We start from the raw sequence: 13457 nt of genomic DNA, 5'->3' as shown, positions 1-13457 counted from the left end.
ATAGTTCATTCTAAATGCGCTCTGCTTCGTTACGCCTCTCTGTACATTAGGCTTCTGCTGACAAATGGTCAGATATGGTGAAGTTATGCCAATAGCCTTCAAGGTAGGAGAAAAATTACTAATTGAGTATTTTTAACTATTTTATTTCTGTAAAACCAGTTGTCCTTTGCCAAGACTTTAGTGTCTGCTCCATATGAGAAAATGGGAAGAGACATTAACTCCAGCAAAGACCTTACGTACAAACTGAAGAGGAGCTAGAGAGAAACCAAAGAGGTGAAGAGACTCACAAGATCCCATGACATGGTAATGCCAGGGCCAGCGTTAGAAACCAGTCTTTGAGATTCCCAGTCCAGCAGTCTGGTTTGTTCCCAACCAAAAATTAAGCAGGACTTTGATAAAATCCTACTGTCAGGAAGGCGCAAGATTTTATATCTTCATGCAGGACATACCAGCAGCATACAAACTAGCCAGCTATCCTTGGCACCTGGTGCTATCAGGGCCTCTTTGGCACACACAGACAATGTTCTTCTGGCCTTACTGAGCCATCTGTCCCCCTAAAAATCATTCATATGATTGCTGCTAAAATCAGCAATTAAGGGTCTGTATTGGGAGCATTGCATTCACATTAGAGAGGATTTGAGAAGCTGTTTCTTTAAAATATGCACACATACAAGTGTGCTCACACACACAGAGCCACTAAAATATCAGCAGCCCTGACTTAGTCTCAGTAACAGTCACATTTCTAGACTACTCAAGCCCTGCAGTGCCTGGTAAAGACTAAGAATCCGGGACCAAGTTTTCCCCGGGTTACACCAGCATGATGAAGCCAGTGGGAACGCTTTGTAATTAGGAGGATCAAAGCGTTCCCAGGTTGTAATTGGTCTTTGTGCACATCAGCGAGGCCATCCATGCACAGGCTGCCGAGCCAGAGTTACTCTGCATGCTCACTGGGGTAATAGCCTGCAGTTCGCTCTGCGTTGATTTGTATTTAATTCATCATGGGTTGGCAAGTGTAAATAACTAGATCTCAACTTCCTATTTAAAACCATGGGATTTTGTTCTTTCAGCATCAAGGCAAATATGGTACAGCTTTGCAATCTGAAGCAGTAGCCCACAGACAGCAAGAGGGTACAAGCATCACACTGCAGATAACCTCACATCCTACTTTCTCGCTCAGTCTGAGGAAGAAGAAATGTTTCCACAGAAGCATGCAGAGCCAGCTGGGGAATACACTGATGTGAGCCATGAGCTGGCAACTCTGGTTCATATACACTCCAATCTACCCACCCACTGCTCTGAGATACATGTAAAAATACCACAATCAAATAGGGCTACTTTCACTGTTGACTCGATTTCTCCCTATAAGACTGGTTCTGCCACCTGCATACAGCTCCCCAAAGAAGTAAACTTGTGCTTTTTTTTAGACCGCAGTGTGAAAGAAATGAAGACGTGAGCCATTTTCTCAAGGCATCAATATTTAATACCTTTCTTGATAACCTAAACTCATTCTCTGACTTCAAAGCATTTAGTGGTCTAACACACTACATCACTTTACATAATCAAGCTTCTTTTTTATGCTGAACATGAACTCAGAAAGTTCTCATCACATGGAATGCAATACCACAACACGTAGGCATTCAGGCCACAGGAGTATGTAAATCTACCCAACATCCCTTAAAACACACAACTCCTAGCCCTGGTCTGTAGATGACCTATCATTTCTGTTATATTCCAAGCTAGATTGATTTGAAAGAGATCTAAAATAACCTATCAGACTGAAATATTAAGGAAAAAACATGCTAGTGTTTGGAAATGCAAGAAAATAAATACACACAAGGAGAAATAATTTAAGTTATCCAAATGTTTTGAGTGCAAAAATAGCATCTGAAAAAAAAAGGTTATGGATGTCATTATGCCTGAATGCTGAAATCATCTTCTCATTGCAGAGTGGCAGTGCAGGAATAAATGAAATGTTAGTCTTTATAGAGACAGAAATAGAAAAGAACATGGAGATTACAATGCTTTTAACTAACACACAGAAATGTGCTGACCATGCAGGTGCGGTTCAAGGTGCAGCTCGCACTTCCGTGATGTTCTAGCAGGGACAGAAATGGAGAAAACTGTTAGGAGTAGACAGAGGGAATGGGAAATAAGAAAGAAAGTGGTAAAATCAGAGCTGTTTAGTTCAGAGAAGAGATATGTGAAGGCAAACAGAAGTAAAAATATAGTTAAGGTCATGTTGGGTGTTTCCATTTGCTAAGAGAATAGTGCATCCATGGAAAGGAACAGCAGTGGATTTAAAGCTGAGCAAAATAGGACCTGATTATCATTCCAGCATTTCTATTTAGGGTAAAAATCTAAATGGAGTAACAATTTGAGGTTTGATTTTTCATTAAAAATAAATTATTTTCTTGGTTGGTTAAGACCTACTGCAAGCTGTTCTTGTAGGTGAAAGGCATGTTCAAACAGATTTGTGCCATTTTTTGCAGCATGCTTAGAGTGGTCTAGTCCTATTTGAAAGTTTCTCCCATAGCAAAAACCCTCAGCATCATCCCCACCCTTATTTTTAAACATAAGCCCTTCACATACATTTATGTATAAAATAAAAAGGGTAGCAAAAATTAACGTCCACTGCAGTTTTCAAAGCCCATATTAGGAAACACTCACTGTGGCCAAATCAATGCAACAGCAGTTTTGTTCTTAGAGGAAAATCAGTTATTCTAGTCATCCTCATTCCTACTACTTTTATCCTCTCCAAGGTACACAAATAGTTCTTCTCTTATAACTGCAGTAAAGGAACTTGGAGGCATTTCAGCTAGCAGGAGAATTATACAATATGCCATATTTCTCTTGCTGGGAAAGAGGAGGGTAAAATCAGCATCATGATATTGTGATACCACCACAGAAGCTTTTTCTTCATTTGGCAAACCTGTCAACTGATAAAGCTTAATACCATCTTGGAAATTGGGAGTAAAACCTGTCCAAGGTCTGTGTCTTCCCTTGAGCATAGATAAATGCCTGTTACAGTTCCTACCTGATTTGCTTTTCCCTGTGCAGGATGGGGAGATTGCTGCTCATAACCAAGCCTCCGAAGTGTCAAACATCATCAGTCCCCGAAACAATTAGTGGAACTACAGACTTCTATAATGAGAGTGTCTTAGACATTCAACCCTGGTTAATATTGTATTTTTTCTCTCTAGAGTCCTGCGCTCAGATTTTCTGCTCTTTGTATCTTTCATAGCTCTTTACATACAGTGTGAAATGTTACCGGCCTCACCACAGTATGCTGGATATGTGGTCTTTGAAAAGGTTCAATGATCTCACTAGACATGTCACATCTAACTAGCAGGCTAAGTGCGATCCACTCTAAAAAGAGAGAAAGAAACCACCAGATCTTGTGCTTTTGCAGCATAAAGCGGGTTATTGCTGTTAAATTACACCTGGAGCTGCAAGGATACCACCGGAAAATGTCTTTGACCTTGCAGTAACCTTGTGTAAACAATGTTAATCATTATTATCCTTTATATTACCATCCCCTGTTGCCTACTGCAATGATAAGAAACTTCAGTGCATTAAAATCGTTATTGCCATAGTTAAGGAACAATCGTTGCTTACATTGTAAACATAGATTATTTTTAATAAGTAAGATTTGAGCATACTGATTTGAACAGAATGCAGTCAACCTCTGTAATGATCGTTCTGTGTAAGCTAACTAGTGGCAAATAAATAAGTAAATAAATAGACACTAAGTTACCCCCACAGAAATATTTGGGGGGAACTTCTGGAAAGAAAATATGGAAATCAAGGCAGAGACCTTCAGTCTGTGGAACTTCCTTTCTTCAGTGGAGAGAAGGACCCAGTTACGAGCTGTGCTGTACCTGGGGAGATGCCTGCTGAAGTAGACCGCCAAGTGGGAGAAGAATAGCTGTGGCAGAGGATCACACGATAGATCAGTAATGCAATTTGTGGAAGCCGTGGTTTGGGTTTTGTACTGCAACAAATCTGCAAGGGGAAGCTAATGCTGTTTGTAAACTCTTGGAAGAAGCAGAGACAAGTGGCTAGTGTGATCAGTGGGAAAACTCACCATGGCAAGTGGGGTGGATGATGTTTCTGTATATAGACACAAGCAAATTTCAGCAGTTGGCCTTAAAACAGGTGGTTTTGCATCCAAATTACAGGAAGACACTTGTGTTCATACCAGGTGAATTGCTCAGTTCAATATGAATGCTGCTGGCAGTGCTCTGCACAATATGTCAGACTTAAAAAGCTTCAATTTCCCAGTCACCACTTAAATTTTATTTTTTTTTAGTAAGCAAAGTCTTAGAGGACTGATAGTTGCCATAGACACATCAGCAAAGACTCAAAAGAATGATCTGGGAGAACATGACTAACTTTGAAGCAGATCCCAAAGGGAATCAAAGCTGAAGCTGAGATGGCTCACAGACGCACAGGGAGAAATCAGCCACGCTGGCAGGTAGAGCTGGGAGGAGCAGCCTGGATGCAAACACCAGCCCAGCTGTTCACAACGGTGTTTCCAGCTCAAGTCGCACAGGCTGTGTCCTGCATCAGCCATTTACTATAAAGAAATGTCCTTACATGACTGAAGGACTTGAATTGGGCCTTTGGTGGACATCGCTGCAGGTGAACCAAAGCCATTCAGAACACCGTGCGCTATTGTGCAGAACAGATTAGCCTGTCCATTGCATAAAAATAAAGATTCAAGATCACATAAAGATTCAATAACCTGGGCACACTTCATTTTATTTCATGAAATGGGGAAGTTTAGACAAAAATAGAGTAGGGTCCCTTTAAAACAGCTTTCTAGCAGAGGGCAATAAGCCCAGCAGTCTTTACTCATTAAAAACCTCATTAAGGACAGAATTCCCATTTTATGTCTCTCATATTATCTGTGCAATCATGTTTATCTTGGGAACAAATAGATTGGACTGTTCTGCTGCGAGACATCTGTGAGCAACCTTTCACCTCCTGTAGTTATTCTTACATTCAAGCCGAAGCACATATATGAAAATGATGGTTTGGATTTATATAATGTCTTTCATCCCACTGCCTTGAAGAACATTATTCTAATAGCCGAGGGTTTGTTTATGCCCATTTTGTGGAATAAAGGAAGGCTTTCATTAGCTGATAAGACCATCCTGGAAAATGGGGTCCTACAGAACCACTTAGGAGCAGCACATGAACTCGGCTCCTTTAGCTCCCCTGGCCAGGCATATGGTAAAATCTTAGAAAAGATTTTAATTGCGCCACTAAACCCTCTATTTTGATCTAAGTCTTGATTAACCAGAACATTAAACAAGCTTGCTGATATCAAAGTCACATAAGACGTGCGACATCGCTGCCTTTTTTCCACCCCCCCCCGTCCTCAGCTGACGGCCGTCCAAGAGCGCTGCCACACCAGGAGCGCTCCACAGCCCCGGCTCTCCGGCTCTTCCCAGGCATCAGCCTTGGTGGGACACCTCCTCCTCCTTGGGCTGGGTGCTGCCTCTACCATCACCCAAAGAGCTCCCGCATTTCTGCAGCCAAGACCATCTCTCCACGCGGGCCCACCGTGGTTTGCGCACCTGATGTATTTCAGAATACGGGAAAACGGTGCCACGGGTTAACGGGACGTCCTTAACGTAGCTCCGACTGCTCCCTCTGCTGAGGGAGCAGCATTCGAAGAAGACTTCTCACACTGAATGAATTTTTCATAAGTTAATTGTTGCCATCCTTTTAATGAATTCAATTAAACTGGGAACATCAAGCATATACTGTCAGCTTTAGCTTCAGGTGTCTTCACCTTTAGATAATTTCTTACAGCGAAGGATGGCTCAAAACATGTGGCTGTTAACACCTTTCAAATCAAATCAACTACTAAGGAAAAAACAAAGGTAAGCCTTCTTCATAGATGACGCTTCATCTTGTACCATTTAACAAGGAAGACAGACACGAATGATACCATTGTTCATTTTCATATCAATTGGCAGAAATTATCTTTATTAGAAAAATGAATTTTTCATATATTTACAATTTTTACATCATGTTATACTTGGCACGTGTGTTTTCCCCAAATAGTTATATACATTTCGGTACACACAGACATTCGAGTCCCCCATTCCCTTAATGTTTTTCTACATATTTAACAAAAATGAAGAACACAATACAATTTGTAAGACAACCATAATAATTATATATTTCTCTATCGTAAAAAGTTTGAAGCAAACATTATTTTTAGATATGTCTCAAAATATTTATACAGTATTAGCACTCAGTCATGCACTGGGTTAAAATATGGCCGGGGTGAAGTGCTGTGAGACAGTATGCATAACGTGGGAGAGAAGTGTGTGACTCCCTGCTCCTTCAAGCTGCAAGGCATGCTGTTGGGTGGATCCAACTACCACCAGGATTTCAAAGGCAGGGACAGATGGGTGCAGGGGTAGCCAGGTATATGTGAATCTCTGCAACACGACAGTTAAAACTGGGTGTGTACAGATACTTGTGTGTTAAAACTCATTTCAGTTTGCTATACCTGTCTGATAAAACAGGCCGTAATTGGAATGTCAAAACTAGTTTTCAGTTATTCTCTTTTTTCCCAAACCCCTTCTTGTGAAGAATCCATTAGACTATGAATTTTATAATGAAATTCTGGATTCTTTTAAAAGTGAATTATTTTATGCTTGATTCCATTTCACCAATATTCTTTTATTTCTACTCTAACATCCTGATTTATTTCCCCAGGTGTTAAGAGGTCTTCAAATCTCTACTATTCTTTGCTAGCAATTGGAAATTTATGACTTACCCTTTGGTTTGAAGTATTACACTCTTGAGAGTGTTACAGTAAATTGCACTAGTAAATAACAGAAGTGATAGGCTTTTTAATTTACTGTGTATGGAATCAAATGGTTCCAAGATTTCTGGTAAGATGTTATTTATGGAATGCAAATTTCTTCTACTGCAATGTAGATTAGTGCTCCATGTAACCAGTACAAATTAGTACACTTGGAGTTTTTTCCCCCATCAGAACAAGAATACTTTTCCAACTGTACTAATAAGTAATTTTCTGAGCAAAAACCTTAGTTAATATTGTGAATTCTTATCTTCTAAGATACAAATGAAACTAAACTGGTCTTAGGATGATGACTGAAGATCCAATACTAATTTTCAGTTACATCTCATTTTTCAGAGTTCAACTGCAAATAAGTTCCAGTCAAAACCCAAATAGTAATACATTACTTGAAACTGTTAATAAATGGTTGTAGAATCTTTGTCACAATGCTGAATTTTTGTCTTGCCCCTCATTCTCCCCCAAAACATTATACATATACATATATATAAAGCTTATATATAGCTTTTATATATACATGTACATATACAAAGACTAATCAGGACAACACATTAAATTTACATTATTCAAGTAAACAGGTAAAAATGTTTTTAAAAGTGTAATTTGAGTTTTTAAAATATTTCTGGTGTTTTTTGTTTAGCAGCACAGAAATATTAGTGTTTTATCTAAGCCAGCAACAATCATTAAACAGGATGAAAGGAAGCTTGAAATGCCCTTCAGGTTCAGTGTAAATTTGAATCTGATAAATTAAAATTAACATTATTAACTCACAGGTGAAGCACTTCTGAGAGAACCTGAAATGTATGGATGCAAATTTTGCATAAAAATAGCATACTTAGTTAAGAATCAGGTAGGAGTTTGCCTGAAACATTAATGAATTCTGTTTGTACCTTCTGGTTTCAACAGGGAAGACACAAGATATACTGTGCATGTGCATGTGGGTGTGAGGTGTGAAGACAGAGAGATCAAGCTGTTCTTCATCAGTGCAAAATGGACATTCTGAAGTGAATAAGACTATTTCAAAATCTTATAGCTGATATCAAGTGTAAACTGTAAAAAGTTCTTATTAAAAATTGCACTAGTTTCCTTCCTAGCTGGACACAATTTTACATGATGCAACTTCCATACCTTTACAACATGAGGTTTGGTTTTGGTTTTTTTAATTCTGAGCATGAACTGCACTAAGGATCTTCTCTCCCATCACTCACTCACAGGTCCCTATTGAAGTCAAAAGGTGTTTTGCCTAGGTTTGGAATCCAGACCTAGGCCAGGTAAAAACAAGCTAACCAAAAATTTTCTTCTTGCACATGAAGGACTTGGAACCAAGCTCTTCTCCAAGATACACTTGCAATGAACCATAGACAAAATTTGACCCTACAGAATTTTCTGTTTCTGGGTTAAGGTGGAAAAATTAATAACTATCCAACTCTCCCTTTGAAAAAAAAGCTCAGGAATTACTTCAAACAAATGATTCCAAGGTATTTTTTTGTCATAAGTTTTGGTTAGAGCACTGTAAATTTAGAAAAGAAGCCGAATACCACAATCATTTCTTGGTTAAAATCTCCACAAGATCAGTAATAGCAAGCTCAAAAGCCTGTGCGTTGCAGAAAGTTTTTCTGACTTGAACACCACTGCTAAATACTGCCTCTGTGTGCAAAACCGACTTTGAAAACTGTCCAGTCTGCATGGAAGAATACATGGGCAGCCACTGGTGCACACACCAGCTGATCTTTCCTGGGAATGTTTGGATTTTAGGTATCCTTCCTCATCTACCTTAAGTAACATGTTTAATGACCAGATGTGGATCGCGTCAGCTGACACAGAATTTTAAAGTCAGTCACCAGACCAACAGACCCCCTCTGGCCACGAGTTTCCAAAATAGTACAAGAAGACATCCTTTCCCTATGGCTTTGTTACTGATAGTGAGTATCATTTCCAGCTCTTTCAGACAGGAGCTCCCCTCTGACCCGTTTTCATGTGTCCTGGCACAATGCAATCCTGATCCCAACAAGTCCTTTAGCCTCTTCTGTAATAGGTATCAAACACTACAATAAATGGTGCTAGAGGCTTTGTGGATCTAGGAGGTTTGGAAAAGAGAGAAGAGAATCGCTTAAAATAAAGCACTGCTGAAATGTGTCCCATGGCTTCGGGAGATTACTCACACATGACCAGGTTGGAAAGTGTATGCACGCACGCGTGTGTATACTGTATATATATTTAGGTTAACAAGTTTAAACTATTAATAAACAAATTCTTATGGTATTTGGTAATTAAAATATCAGGCTCGTATCATTCAAAATAGTGCAACCTACATAGCAATATACAGGAAAATTACACACATTGTTCCTATTACCATTAATATGCTTATGCATATCAAGATGACAGGATACCCTTTTCCATAGGATTAACCTTTTGCATATTTAATTGTATTCTTTGGCCCATTTTCCTGTGAAACCTTGTATGACAACATAAAGACTTTGGCTTTAAAAAAAAAGAAAATTCCCATTTTTTCAGTGACTTTCAGAAACTTAAATAGAATTCAAATCACTTCAGTTAAAAATTATCATTTCCTCAAGAAACCACACACCCCACAGCCTGTCACAGACCACCCACTAGTGTGGATAACTGTGAACCTCCAATTTAATTTTTTTTTCACTTTTGAAGATCATCTACACTTCAAATGTTGCACAACACATCCTCCAAAATTTTTCTCGACTCCTCTAATCTTGTCCCAACAGTGAACAAGAAAGGTCTCCTTCCTCAGTAGCATGGGAAGGCACAGCAACCTCATGACAGCCTTCGACTGCATCACTGTGAGCCCAAATACAGGGTTTGCAATGTGAAACAGAAGCCAAAATGTACTTTCAAAAGGTTTTTGCCATTAAACACCATTATTAAATGGGCTCAATAAAAAATTATCAGACTAAAGAATCCTGTAGTAATGATGTAACACAAATCTCTTCAAAACAGCTATTCTTATGTACTGCAATGCACAAAACAAATTAAGAAAAAGTATCCTCATAATGCATTTGCTGAGAAAAACATATAATTTCTTCTAATAGTACTAGAAGTGCAAAACAAGACATTCTCCAGTAAAATTTCATGTCACTGTAAATATTACCATTTGCCCACATTAAAGCTTAGTATCATTTATGAGAAGTGAGGAAACCTTCATCAATTCCCAAGCAAAGTATCATCTCACTTGGAACTTTACAGTGCACTGAATAAGTATCACAATATTTATTGGTATTTATTTTCACAGTTTTCTAACGTGCACATAGAAATATAATTTTTGAAATATATTAGTGAAAACAAATACTAATACAAAAGGGAAAGGACAAAACATCTAGGAGTATAACTGCTTATCACCACTACTTTTTAAGAGTTGGAGAGTCAAAACCATCTCTCTTTTAAATATGTAATACTATATTTAGTGTGGTTATCTACTAATAAAGGTATTGCATGACAATGTTACAGCATGGTTATATTTTCTACTAATTTAGCGTTGTTTTCAATACAGGTAAAGAACTAAGCAAAAGGAGTAAAAAGTGTCATTTAAGTGCAAAACAACAAAAACCTGGTAAATAGTGAGGTAACTTAATTTTACTTATATTATTTCTGGTTCTTAAATTATAGATATGACAAAATCATCACAAAATCACCAGTGGATTCATACAGCTGTTAGACTCGCATTCATTTAAAAAGAACAGTTTCAACCACAGCAGATATATTCTGCAGTATGTAACAAAAAAGCCCAGGAACCTGCGAGAAGAACTAAATGCATTTTCACTGCACAGCAGGGCGATGCACACTTGTAATCCTGACTTCCAAAGTTGCAGGACATTGGAAGAGCACATATTTTTAGAGAGCATACTCTGTACACAGGTTGAGAGAAGCAGGGAAAAAAAAAATTAAAAGCTTGACTGAGGTGAAATAAATGAGGAGCTTATTTACAAAGTGCGCAGTAACCCTCCCCAGCAGAGCAGAGAGAAGCAAGGCAGGATTTCTGCTCCTGTTTAACAGGGCAACAGACAGCAGAGAGCACAAACAACCACCTCTCCGTCCCACAAACATTGCTGTGACACTCTAATGAAGGTGAACATGGGATTAATTCCACAATGAAAGCTGAGCACCAACAAGAGTTATACACTACGTACAGTATGCACACATCAGACAGAAAAGTCTGCATGATCAGAGCGATGCAAGAGACGTGACGGTCTTGAGGCTACTCCCACTTAACCACAGCTTCACGGGTGACTCCAGCCAGAGCACGTTGAGCCTTTCCTCTATCTTACCATATACCTGTCTGCACTCACATTTACATCCACAAATAAATACACAGCTGTGATAAAACAGTGCTCCTTCCTAGTGATAGTAAATACTAACATGTTGCTAATATATTTAAATAAGACAGTACAGGTGAGCTTGGGCAGGGAAATGGCTCATATCATAAGTCATACTTTAAAAGGCCTTTATGCTCTTTCAGAAGTTCCTTCAGCACTGTTATACTTTGAAGGCTCAGCTCTCAATAGGAAGGAAGATTAGATTAAGAAAATAATGTCAGTAAAACAAAAAATTTAAGTGTATCACTGGAAAACTCTTTCTACTTTGAAAACCAGATTGCCCTATACAGGAATGATATCTATTTTAAAAGGACTCTTGAGCTAAGATGGGACTAGAGCTCGGAAAGGGAAAGTTTAGCAAGGGAACGTATGACACTCCATCTTGAAAGAAGCACATGATGTGATGATTAACACTTAACACAATCTAGGCAAACCACAGGACAGCTACTGTTCCATATTAACTAACGGAGGATTTTGCCATAAAAGATCTGTTTTCAGTAGGTTTTATATATCAGACATCTTAAATGCAATGTAAAACAACAAAAAGATTCACAACTTGAATTCTTCCTAAATCCAAGCTGACTCTTAGACCCTCAGATTCATACCACAATTCCTGTTATACATCGATGAAACCAGCAAGGGAAAGAATAGTACCAAAATCTTCCCCATCACTAAGATGCATATGCTGCACTGGAGAAATGTGAAAATAGCAAGCTATTCTACAAGGAATAGAGTCTGACACTTTTATTTCATGCTGGATAGTAACATGGTATAAAGAAAACGATGATGCTGACTAGGCTGGGAGTACTGCAAAACCCACAAACGCCAGGTGCCACCGTAGTAACTACTTGCATAAGCACAGGAACCTATATGCACCTGCAAAGTTTAACTCGGTGCTTACTTGCAGATTTAATGAGCAGATTTTTGAGGCTGGGGATAAATAGGCCATTACTTTTCTAAGTTCACCTAACTGAGACGGCTAAGATAGGAGCCTATACTTTCTAAAAAGTCAACAGAGCAAGGTAAAATCTTTCAGGACACATCACACACATAACTGCTCCCAAGCCTTCAGTACTCTGAACTACCACCCGGAGGGAGCTTCCTCTGTCTCCCCACTGGCAACAGAAAGAGTATAGCCTTCCAGCACAGAAACCCAAAGCTACACACACAGCTCTAGGTTTTGCTTCCTTTAAAACTATGTAAAAAGATTTCTTTTCACCAGGGAAAAAAACCCAGAACACTCCTGATTTCCCTTGTGAGCCTTATTTCACCTCCTAAGTGTTCCTGAAAGATCATAGAGAAAGAGACATGTATTTATGAGATGCTGCCAAAACACGGTGAGCTGGTGGTGATTTGGTTTCTGTTTGTCCACAGCACTCTTTCTCCTAACCAAGCTTCTTAGACAGCAGAATAATGAATTCTGAGCAAAAGCTGCAAAAACATTAAATGAAATTTTCCAGAAATACAAAACCTCTTATTTTTCCTTAATTTTATCTTATATATTAAAATACCTTATTTCCATGCGTTTAAGTTAGTGGGTGGCTACACTGCTCTAAGAAACACAAGCAGAACACAAAATCCATTTGAAAGGAAAAAGGAAAATTTGCTGTGGTGAAAAGGGAAAGACAAAAACATGAAGAAATTCTACAATGTCTTTAAAAAAGGAAAAAAGCAAGAGGCAGGTATGTCTATGTAGCTGTTTTTACCTCCATGTACCTACTCCATTCCTCAGCAATTCAATATCCTGCCTCCATAAAAGTTGTCGTCCAGGAGCAGTGTAACACTACAGGACATGCTACCAAGAATGGCTCATATCATTTACAGCCTGATTCAGTTCCAGCTGGAGTCACGGGAAATCTTGGTGATAGGAATGACCAACAAACTGCTAGAGCTGTAATCAGGAAAATGTAACAAGTCACCAGCACCATCCAGAAAGGTACAGAAAGGATGGCCACTTATGCAGGAAGATTCTTTTCTCCTCTTCAAGAATAGCAGCAGCTAGAGTGAGAGAGAGGGAAATACAGAAAGTCTTGATCTCAGTTGAATTGAAAGTCAGTGCAAATATATCAACAAAGCTCAGGCAATATTCAGAATTTCACGCACTCTACAGCTGAGCCTCACAAGCTGTGGCTTGTGGCTCTACTGTTGAAGATTTTTCTTCAACTTCTCAGCCTCTTCTTCTTTACATGTATACATCTGCAACCACACCAGCTACTCGCCTACAACCCTACACGTTAGCCTTTTCTTCCCCCTTTATTCACTGATATTAT

The 13457-nt window shown here is 38.9% G+C and overlaps 1 protein-coding gene across 1 annotated transcript in view; it reads right to left on the bottom strand.

Moving 5' to 3' along the window:
* Positions 1–5969: 5969 nt before the first annotated feature.
* Positions 5970–13457, bottom strand: part of GRIN2A (glutamate ionotropic receptor NMDA type subunit 2A) — an 89435-nt gene continuing 81947 nt past the window's right edge. Inside the window, exon 12 of the mRNA XM_075058288.1 lies at positions 5970–13185. Within this exon, the coding sequence (XP_074914389.1) occupies positions 13170–13185 (16 nt within the window). The 3' untranslated portion in view covers positions 5970–13169. The remainder of the gene's footprint in view (positions 13186–13457) is intronic.

Source organism: Buteo buteo, chromosome 27 (genome assembly GCF_964188355.1).
Source record: "Buteo buteo chromosome 27, bButBut1.hap1.1, whole genome shotgun sequence".
Classification (NCBI taxonomy): domain Eukaryota; kingdom Metazoa; phylum Chordata; class Aves; order Accipitriformes; family Accipitridae; genus Buteo; species Buteo buteo.
The sequence above is the reverse complement of the archived record's forward strand: the minus strand, read 5'-3'. Positions and strand labels throughout refer to the sequence as shown.